The 10953-nt window shown below is 38.0% G+C and overlaps 1 protein-coding gene across 3 annotated transcripts in view; it reads left to right on the top strand.

Annotated features, from left to right (window-relative positions):
* The first annotated feature begins 336 nt into the window (after positions 1 to 336).
* pde7a (phosphodiesterase 7A) overlaps positions 337 to 10953 on the top strand; it is a 39758-nt gene continuing 29141 nt past the window's right edge. For all 3 annotated transcript variants that reach the window (XM_066720451.1, XM_066720441.1, XM_066720432.1), the window contains exon 1: positions 337 to 1359. In XM_066720451.1, the coding sequence (XP_066576548.1) occupies positions 1222 to 1359 (138 nt within the window). In that variant the 5' untranslated portion in view covers positions 337 to 1221. The remainder of the gene's footprint in view (positions 1360 to 10953) is intronic.

Raw genomic sequence — 10953 nt, 5'->3', positions numbered from 1 at the left:
CATTGAGAGCTGTGAACAGAAAATCACTGCTCAGGGAAAGAGGCCTGACTCATGCAAGCAAGGTAACCACCAGCAATGATGCAGCCCAGCAGAGAAGGGCAAACCCCACTATGGTGGAATACCCTACTCGAGGTCCATGCACTCGCTTAACAACTGCATAAATCAGCCTCGGAATCACGCTTGGCGCTCGACCAATGGGATGCACGCTAACAGAGTCATACAGGTGCGGCAGCCAATGAGTGATAGCGTAACACTAGGAGGCGCCTGCTGATTGGGCTGAGCTGATAAGAGCGCTTTAAAGCTGCTCCAACAGCCCCATCTCTGGCAGGTGGTGTGTGTTCTTATAGTCTCATGTTTAGGAAGAGGCTGGAGGTAGTGAGAAAATATATAAAAGCAACGTACCTTGGTTAACCTTTTTTTTTTGTTTTATTTTTGTTATGTTTGGTGCCAATACATGTGTTTTACTGGGGGGGTACGGTTTCTCTTTGCCTAAGCCAGCTCTCACTTTCTGTTTCGCTCAGACTGAGACAGAAGTGCTGCATTGAGTAACTGTGTGTGAATGACGGCTGCAGAGAAAAGGACTGAATACAATGTTACTACTTTCCCAGCCCCCTGCCGCCGCCGCATCTACCGGGCATGCACTGAGCATCACCTCAAAGCCGAGCTCTGGAGGTTTTAGTTTTTAAATTGTGATTTGAAATACTTCATTTTAAGTGATTGTGCCTCTCTTGGTTTTGATTTTGTTTCGTCGCCGCGGCGCCTTTTGACTCGACCATGAAGCGCGTTTGAAAGGAGACTTTAACAGAAAGAAAGAAAAAAAAAAAAATGAGGAAGCAGTTTTTGAAAGAGATACAAAAAGAGACCGAGGCCTCTTCCTTGGTAGGCCCGGATCTGGGTTGAAAAAGGGGGGAAAAGAGGGCAAAGAAGCCCGATGAATAAAAAGCCGAATAAAATGGAGCAGTGGCAGGAGACGAGAACAGCCCTTTCATCCGCGCCCGCCGCCGGGGCCACTTCCAAGCCCTGCCGAACAGAAAGAAGTACTTTGTATCTCTAACAGAAAACGGGCTATTCTGAGGAAAAGAAGAAGAAGAAGAAGAAGAAGAGGAGGAGAGCGCCTGTATATGGGGGCTTGATATCATTATCTCTTTTGTGCCATTCTTCCGTTTTTTTTTTTAATTGTATGATTGGATTTTGATGTGGACCCAGCTCTGAATTTGTTCAATGGAAGTATGTTATCAGTTGCCGGTCTTGCCTCTGGACAGGCCGGTGCCCAAGCACGTCCTCAGCCGCAGGGGAGCCATCAGCTTCAGCTCCAGCTCTTCTCTGTTTGGGGGTCCAGATCCCAGACAGCTGTCACAGGTAAAAAAAAAAAAAACCCAATACTTTTTTTTTTTTTTTTGGTATCAGCCCCACTTTAAAGGGAAGCACGCTATCTTCCTGTGCAGTCGGTGCACATAGGTTGAAAGACAAGAATGGCATGTAAAGCTGGGGATGTTATTCTGCAACGAAATAGACGTGAGACAATACCGTGAGTGCGGTTTTCATGCTCTGCCAGCCCGTATCTGTGTGCACAGCAGACGGGTTTGCTCGCAGGATGCCGGCTGTACCGGTGAGACCTCATTCCTTCAGTGACAGCCGCTACATTGAGCCGTGCAAATGGCCAGGCTGCTCTTCATTGTCGTCTGTGCGAAAGTGCTGCAGAGTTTTGCGAGCAGGAGTTACATTGTTTCTGCCACTTGTTACTGTGGGAGTCGCGAAACAGCGAAAACGCTCTCTATGTTGCTGGCCTTTGAATAATTCCCTAATATTTGTAATGTTTCTACTGTGAATTGCATGTATGCATGATTTCAGCTGCAAGGTATATTACTATGAATAGGCCCATATACTTTCATGCATTTTCATAGACGGGGTTAAATGACTTCCAGAAGAGTACATTGACGTATTCTTCTAAAACCTAACGGGCAGAAAAAACTGCATTTATATCCTATGAATTTATCGAATAACGTTCCACGTATGTATATATATATATATATATATATATATATATATATATATATATATATGGATCTATTACTTGTTTTAATTCCCTGACTGCTGAAATATGTGATGGCTTTATTAATTTCTGCTGGGGTAAAAAAAAAAGGGTTGTAGATATTGTATTTACAAGTGGTTTCCAGGGGCAACATATGTGCATAATCTTCAGAGCCCAGGCTTCATTATGCAGTGTACAGTACAGATACTACTTCAGCTTGTTCTACAGATTCAGCAGGAAATATCTGAGGCTTTTTGAGTTCCCCACAATGCTAAACCACCCCACAAACGTTGCTACCTGAATGATAATGAAACCCTTTTATATTAATTGTATTCAGATCTTGTTGTCCAAGATTTGTGCTTGTAAAAATGATTGGCACTGGCTTTGGAGTTGAAATCAACACTGAGAGGGCGAGAGTAACATCTATTCCTGATTTATGTTGATGTTTTGTTATGATTATCCCAGAAATGAGCAGTGATCATAGTAAAAAGCTTTTTGACATGTGCCCTTATTGTATTTATTTTGAATACAAAACTAAAATAGTACTGCAGGGTGCCATGAAAATAATGTCCCTTGTCTTGTCTTGTCTGATATCATAATATGACAAGGTAACAAATGCACAGAACTAGCCTACATATTGACTGAACCATAGACTTGTAAATTTAAAGTGTACTAAGACATACTGGAATCCTGTGTTAATGTCAATAAAAACAAGAAAATAAATTCAAAATATTTCACAGTAATATACAGCTGGTTTATGTGATATGAGGAAATTGACTTGAAAGCCTATGATTATGTAATTAACATAATGAGGAATTGACTCAAAAACAAGATTGTGATGGCAGAATGTGGTCACATTTAGTCTGGAAATTCCCAAAGTATGAATGCAAATTGGTTGAGATGGCTAAATGTTTAAGATGTAGTGCATGCTCAAAGTACAGTTATTGTGTGCACAGTATAATCAAATAATGTCAAACAGTCATACTGATGCATTTTGCATATTTTACATTGTACTGTTTGAGGGATTATTGTTATTTAATTATTAAGCAGACACCCTTTTTGAGGGCAAAAACAAAACAAAATACAAAACCAGAAAAAGCCTGACATCAATTGATATAGGGATGGAAAAAAGTATTCTTATTCCATCAGTGAATGACCCCAGGTTTTACCAGTTGATGGCTCTTGCACACAATCCAGGACAAAGAGCCAGGTATATCATATTAGTGAGTGTAGGCCTATATTCATGTTTCTTTACTTAAATGTACACCAGGGCTTGCAGGTTGTAAATATGTCTATGCAAGGGGAATCTGATTTCCAGCTCTATTCTATAGCCTAAATTGAGATTTCCCTCTTAGAATCTGTTGCCTAAATCAGGGTATTCAATTCACTTTAGATCTCCACGTGCTCTGTTTATTTTTTCAAATTACTTGAATGTAGATAATGACCAGTCTTGTGCAATGTCCTTATGGGGTTATATATATATATATATATATATAATAATTTATTTTTTTATTTTTTCCCCAGAGCACAGCAAAACAAAAAACTCATAGTGGTATGTCTCCAATATTACAGAGAACAATATAGGCATTGATATACATTAAGGGTACATCTGAACTAAAACTTTCTGCTTTAAAAAGCAAAAACCCACATTCAAAGTGAATGTTCCTTTTCCACAATACTCTGTTTATGATAAATTATCTAAAAGCCAGGTAAAAAAGCACTAGGCCTGAGCTAAGATTAATCTCGGTAATGTTTAGTTTCAGTGCCATCTCTTACACCCGCCTAAAACAGTCTTCCACCATAACGATCCTACCTGAATTTAAGGGTAAAGCTTGAAAGACAGATTACAGAAGCTTAATGGTTCTATCTGGAAACAAACGCGTAGATCAGGCAACGCTGTAGATATAAATTATTTCAGGAGTTCAAGCGGTAATGAAGGATTATATGCATGCAAATGAGAGAGCATAACATGTTTGTTGCTGCTTTAAAAAAAAAAAAAGTGAGCGGTCTGTAAACTATGCTTTGAGAGATCATAACAGCCTTCTGATTGTTACCTATGGTATTTTAATTATTTAATTCTGTACAGGTATATTCAATATTCTTTTTAAGAAAGAACACACATTAGCACATTATGTACTTTTTGTCTAATGTTAAGTAACCTGCTCTGCTGTTTGGTTTCTGAAGATGAGTGATTGCACCAAGGTGGGTAGGGTTTAGCTTTGCCAGTCTTACCAGTTTTGCCAAGTTTACAACGTAATTTTGTTTTGAACCCATTACTGACAACACTGAAGTCAAAATAGAAACTTCTAGTTGAATTCACTTCATAAACAGGTGAAAGTAGATTGTGAAAGTAAAGAAAATCTAAATTAAACAACATAGGCTACTACATCTATGTCTATACATAATTGTTAAATATCTTAATCCCAATGAGTCATGACGGAATCCTTTTCAGAAGTAAACAAATACAAAGTAAGGATACAATTATACATTTATGGCTTTGGAGTTAATAATAATACCTTATATTTCTTTATACCACCATTGGATGTTACTTTCAGCATACTGGCTACATCAGAGACCAGATGAATGGTGTTTAGAGAAGTTTGTTTTTCCTCTCTCTCGTTTCAGATTTGTACATTTATGACAATTGTTATATTGTATTAAAGTTTATAGAAAGTTGTTGATGAATTGACAGTACTGTGTGCTTTTGATGTTTCAACCCTATATATTACAAATGTCTTCCTAATGCATACTAATTTGTTGATAGAATACTTATTTCTATCTCAGTTTTCTTGACTATTTTGCAAAATCCTGTACATACACCTGTGCACAAAGTATATTTCCAATATTTTTTGAGAGCAAACAAACTTGGCCTTAATAGCTGCTGCAGTCATATAAAGCTGGGGTTCCCAACCCTCGTACTGGAGGACCCCCTACCTTGCTGGTTTGTGTTCCAACTGAGCTCTCAATTACATAATTGAATGCTTAATTAAACCAATTTCCTTTTAATGATTTTAAACAGTAGGCCTTTAAGTATAAAATTGTATAAGGAACTTATCTTATCAAGGAACCAAACTTTTATCAGTTGCACAATGTAAAAAGTCAAATTAGTTCAATTAAGAAATTGAGAGCTCGGTTGGAACAGAAAACAGCAGGTTGGGGGCCCTCCATGACCAGGGTTTGAAGCCCCTGATATAAAGGATACTGTCCACCACTTTTTGATAGATGGCTAGAAGAACACTGTACTCTTCCTCCCACAGTAGTTCCAGTGAAGGAAAAAGTTGGTCTCTAGTTCTGTGGGATTGAGTATTACACTTGTCAGGACATGACATTTCTTTGTGCTATGCTCCTTGAATCCCTCTGTGACATTCTAAGCTTTATTGTGTTTGGTATTTATAAGATCCCTTGCCATAAAATTATATTAATTCTGGCAGAAGACTGCTGTCTAATGGCTCAATACATTCTGTCGGTCATGGTGCCCCTCATAAAATCAATTGAAATGGCTTAAGATGAGGTAGATACATTATAGACTTTTAAATCAATTTCATATGTAACACAAAAATCATATATTTACCAAATGGTACATACCATTTGTATTTGTTTTGGAACTGCAATGCAAACTGCACTATTGTAGGACTTATGGTGCTCTGGCTAATAGCACTAATAAAGCAGAAACACAGAGGTCCCAGGGGACCTGCAAACCACAGGGGTTGCAGTTGTGCAGCAAGCTGAATAAAGTGCACAGTGCCAAGTGGAGATCCCAGTCATAGTCAGATATGAGAGAACCCAGGTTTGAACCAGCCATCTCTGGTCTACAACAAGAGTGCATCATATGCTCACTTAGATCAAGTTTCTAGTGGGGATAGCACACAAACCTTTAGATTACTTTTACATATTTCCAGATGATAATTGTATATATGTCCTGAAGCAAATTATATCATAAAGCTGTATCAATTGTGCTTTGTTAAGGACCTTATTTCCCCCCCAGTAAGTAAGAATGTATTTGTCAGATAACCTTAAACCACACAATTCCTAGGGGTCCAAGAGTCAGTCCTGTACAATAACAAATCCTGACTCTGACAGTACCTGTTAATTAAAAAAAAAAAAAAAAAGTGTTGACAAAATGTAGCAGTGAATTTAAGCTTAAAAAGCTTATAAAGTCCTGTCTAACGTTTTTTGAAGACTGCAATATGAATGACTGAGCTGTTCGATGCAGCTTATACTACAATGGCCCACGGGGTGTGTAAATAAATTTTTGGAAATTCATAATCCTTTGCTGACGTTATTGCAGTGCAATTTGTCTTGCTGCAGGAGCTGTTCATTGTTCTGTGAGATCCTTGCATGAGGTCTAGCTCTTGGAAAGGTGAGGTTTCCCAGGTCTCTGCAGTTAGGTTCCCCTTAGGCTTCTGCTCAGCATGCAGACTTTCTCACCCTGTTTACACACAAGCTGCAGCCGAATAATTTCTGTTTAGGTTGTGTCTGAGAGTCTGCGTGTAAAGCTGCAGGTCTAAGCTGAACGTCCTGGATGTGGTCTTTTGTTTATCATTGTGGCTAGCCAATAGTGAGTGACAGTTTTTTTTTTTACTGTAGGTTTTAATCTTGTATATAACTATTTATGGTTGTAATGGGAATGTCACGAGCTGTAGCACTTTGATGATTTCAAAATCTTTACCTTTAGGGTAAAGGCTTTTGTTTTTCAGCACGACACAGATCCTAAACACAGAGTCAGACTGAACCACAGTTTCTTGCATCAGATTAACTATCAAAGTTTTACATTTGTTTGCAGTTTAAATGTCCTTTACATTCTCAGGAATCTTCAGCAATAATGTTCTGTAACACAGTCACGGTTGTTTTGGACAGGAAGATAAGGAGTTAAAATTTCAAATATGTAAAATTTTAGGAACTTAACCCATGAAGTTTAATTGTAGTTCATTTCAAACTATGAAAATCAAACTCATCCATTACAACTACTATTACAGTGAACCAATTGTTATGTTTTACTTGAGTAATTTATGTACTAGCAAATGCAGAATATGAAAATCTATAAAAAGGCAATTTGGTTTGCTGGGCAAGGCAGTAGTGGAAAGCTGTTTTGATTGTAAAATACTGTAACTAAGATTAATTTCCCTCCTTTCTAAAAAAAACACTGAGGGTCACAGCTTTTAATGCTACATTAGTAAAATCAAATGTTTTTGCAAGTTATTTTAAAAATAGCTGTCTTTGCTGTCCATATAGTGCTTTGCTCTCAAAACCACATGCTCAAGTGAGTGATTTTTCCAGATGAATCACTTATTGTACACTTGGACGTAAATCAGGACTAATCTGCTACAGATAGCTTCCCTGCTTCTATTTAAGCTAATAGAAAGTGGACTATCACACAACCTACAGCATCAAAGTGCTACCTTGCTTCCTGTTACATCATCATAAGCATAAACAAAGTAGTAAGTGGTCGTGTGTAAGCACACCCCTTCCCAGTTGAGATTTAACCTACAACACCAACCTTATAAAATGTAAATATCCTTTTTTCATAAACCTATTTAATGTTAAAATATGTTTGCCTACTGATCTTAAACTAAACTATTTTCAAATGTAAGTTTCACATGGAATTTCGTTGTTGAAGCCCCTCTTCTAAGGACACTCCATTTACCCACCAACTGCAATCTAGCCTGTGTTTTTCATCAGCTGGAATAACTGAAGACTCTGTACTTGCTTGTGTGTCTCGGCTCTGTTGCCGCTTTGGCTGCATGTGGTTGTGTGATCGAATTAGACCCTATTTAACAAATTCTTGTCCTAAAGAACCATTTGAATGCTTATTTTAAAGCATGCTACTTGATACTGCGGTGATCTAACTTTGCCGTGTTGAACTGGCACATGGGAATCCAGTTATTTTCTAATTGTGAAGAATTAATTAAAATATTAATACATTTATTGAATACACATTATTCAATGGACAGGTTAGAGCAGGCAGGATTATAATTTTTCAGAAACTGCCATGAACCCTTTTCTCTTGTCTCTTTGAAGTTCTCAAATGTATGATACCATATTTAGTGAGTAGAATAGAATAGTTTAGCCTAATTAGTTCACAGGTCTTTATAACTGTCCTCATGTGGCCTCAGCTCCCATATTGTTACTTCAAACAAATTCAATACTAATAATATCTGAAACCTATTGTATTGCTCAAGGAGAACAATTACTGTTTTCTTGATCTTAACATGATTTGTATCCTACACAAAAGAAAAAACTGAAATACTGTATTTCAGTGATGCAGTTTATCAACCATTACATTTTTATTTTTATTTTTGGGTGTAAAACCCCATTCATACTGAAACAATTGCCGGCAATTTGGTGGCATTTTGTTGTTTGCAAGGTCTGTGTGAATGCGTGAATGCCGGCAATTTTCTGGCAAGTTTCCTAGTCTAATTGGCGGCAAATAGCCGGCAACGGGTCTGTGTGAATGGAGCAGGAAAATGATTGCTGGCAAATGACGCGTCACTTTCTTGCGTGGTCGTGACGCAGTGCGTCAGCTAACTGATGTTGTTAGGTAAAACTTGTAAAATGTTGGGAAAAATGATTAGACAGAAAATAGAGAAGCATCTTAATGAAAACCATATTCTTGGAGATAGTTAACATGGGTTTAGATGAGGCAGATCATGTCTTAACAACTGCAGCTGTAGATCATGTAAAAGCATATGATATGATTTACTTAGATTGTCAAAAAGCTTTTGATAAGGTTCCACACCAAAGACTGATCCTCAAATTGGAAGCTGTAGGCATTCAGGGTAAAGTAAGTAGATGGATTATGAACTGGTTGATGTATAGGAAATGGAGGGTGTCGATTTAGAGGAGTTGTCCAGTCGTACTGAACCGAGGAATTTGCAAGACGGACCGAAACCAACTCTTTTGTTGTCTCTGTTAGATTCTTTTCAGTTTGTTTGCCAACGAAATTTGTTGTTCACACTCTGCTCCAAAAGAACCTAACAGACTGCATTACAGTGACACTGATGGTAGTTTGTTTTCGAATTATTTAATTTTATTTGAATGCAGTAATGTCAAACTTTAAAAAAGTGAAATATAAAATGTGGTTTTGAGCAAATAATCAATCGCAGCTCTGCAAACCCAGACTTTTGGAAGATATAGATATACTCACAATGTAATGTCATGCTTTGTTCCCCCTCATTTATTTCAGTTATTTCAACTTTGCTGCAATGTGTCAAGACCCCACACAATGCCTCTCCTGACGCGACCATGAACCAAGAGTCGAGTCTCCTACTGGGTTCAATGGTTCAAATGATCTGTGATTGCTGGGTCCAGTCACCACACCTGCCAAAACACACAACCATACAGCCTAATGACCTCCTCATTGCGCGAAACACACCTAGATTGACGTATCGTTTGCCATTCCCCCTATTTGTTCTTGGTAGTGAGTTCGAATCGAACCGGTGCCCTGGTTAGAACCTATAGCCCAGTAAACACAATTGAAGGAAACGGGGAGAATGATGGAACTTGTACAAGCGCATCCAGAGTATGGGTTCCGGCATTTCAGTGTGAATGGGGCTTAAGTCTGCTTGGAATGACTGATCTAGGTGGACATTTTTTTGGGGTAAAAATTTTAACCAATTTGCTTGGCAACCAAGTCCATACTTGGGCTCTGTCCTAGAGAAACATCTGAAATTCTCCAGAGGATTAATAAAATGGGACTTCAGCAGTTTTTCCATCCAGTTTTGCAAATGAACCATTAATGGCACTTTCTCTGTTGAAGAGCCTGCAAGGTCCCTGCTTTTTTTCAACTGTTCATTCTTTTCAGGTTCGGAGCCGGAATGCATTATGACCTTGGGCTGACCTAGATCTGAAAGTGTTTGTTCTGAAATGGTTTCTAGAACAGAACACTGTCATAGATGTGAGAGTTGTACCACTGTACCATCTGTTCTTGGGCATTGCAATTTGAGCAAGCTTGATAACGGAGCCAGTTAGTAATAGTATACAGGGATTAATTGGGATCTTGAACTTGCTTTTTGCATCTTGGAACTCTCGGAAAGAACAACAAAAGTACTTCAACTAAAATAAAAAAAACAAATAAATCAGTGTCCCTGATATGGAATGGTAATGATAAAATCACGGCACTATTGTGACACTTAACAATTAATAACTGAGTTGGGGGATTAGCCTGGTATTTTGTTCAGGTTGTGAGGCTACAAACGGTGGATTTGATCAGGATATTGAATCTCTATAAGAAAGTATTCATCTTCTTTGATTGATTCCTTTCATTAAGACCTTTGCTTAATCAGTCTTAATTAATTTGCCTCATTGTAACACAGAAAAAGCACTATTGAATATCCGGGCTCCTTTTATCCTGTTTCAATATCTGTCCACAGCATTAATAATCAAGAGGGAGTACTTCTCTTCAACTTCTCTTCATTCAAGGCTGTGAATAGAAATAGGTTTTAAAAAATAAAATAAAAACACCCAATGTTTTAAAATGTAGTTTTTGCATGGTTTAAATGCATTTTGGTCTATTCATTTTCTGTGAATGAGATGTGTGTAAAAGTTTAAGATGGTTGTGTTTGAAAGATATTGTCTAGCCATTTAGTTTGAGCATACTTTTGTACTCAAATGTGTTTGGAGCCTGATAAATTGTGGTTCAGACCTAGGATAATGAATATTGTGTTTTTTTTTTTTTTTTTAAAGATCTGTGAACGGACTTTCAGTCTTGATGATAATGGGAACCATCACTGGTGGGTTCTGATGTTATGGTTTGTTCATTATGAGGTGTCTTTGCAGCTGTAGTTGTAACCAAACACTGCAGTTCCTCCCATTTGGCTTGGGAAGGCCAGCCTCTTGTGCTTGATTGGTGGGCTTTTGCATTAGTTTTCTTGAAACCATCAAATGACAGTCCCTTTGAATTGTTCCTGTGCGTTTTTGATGTA

Source organism: Amia ocellicauda, chromosome 2 (genome assembly GCF_036373705.1).
Source record: "Amia ocellicauda isolate fAmiCal2 chromosome 2, fAmiCal2.hap1, whole genome shotgun sequence".
Taxonomy (NCBI): domain Eukaryota; kingdom Metazoa; phylum Chordata; class Actinopteri; order Amiiformes; family Amiidae; genus Amia; species Amia ocellicauda.
Note: the sequence above shows the minus strand (reverse complement) of the source record. Positions and strands in the feature narration are given on the sequence as shown.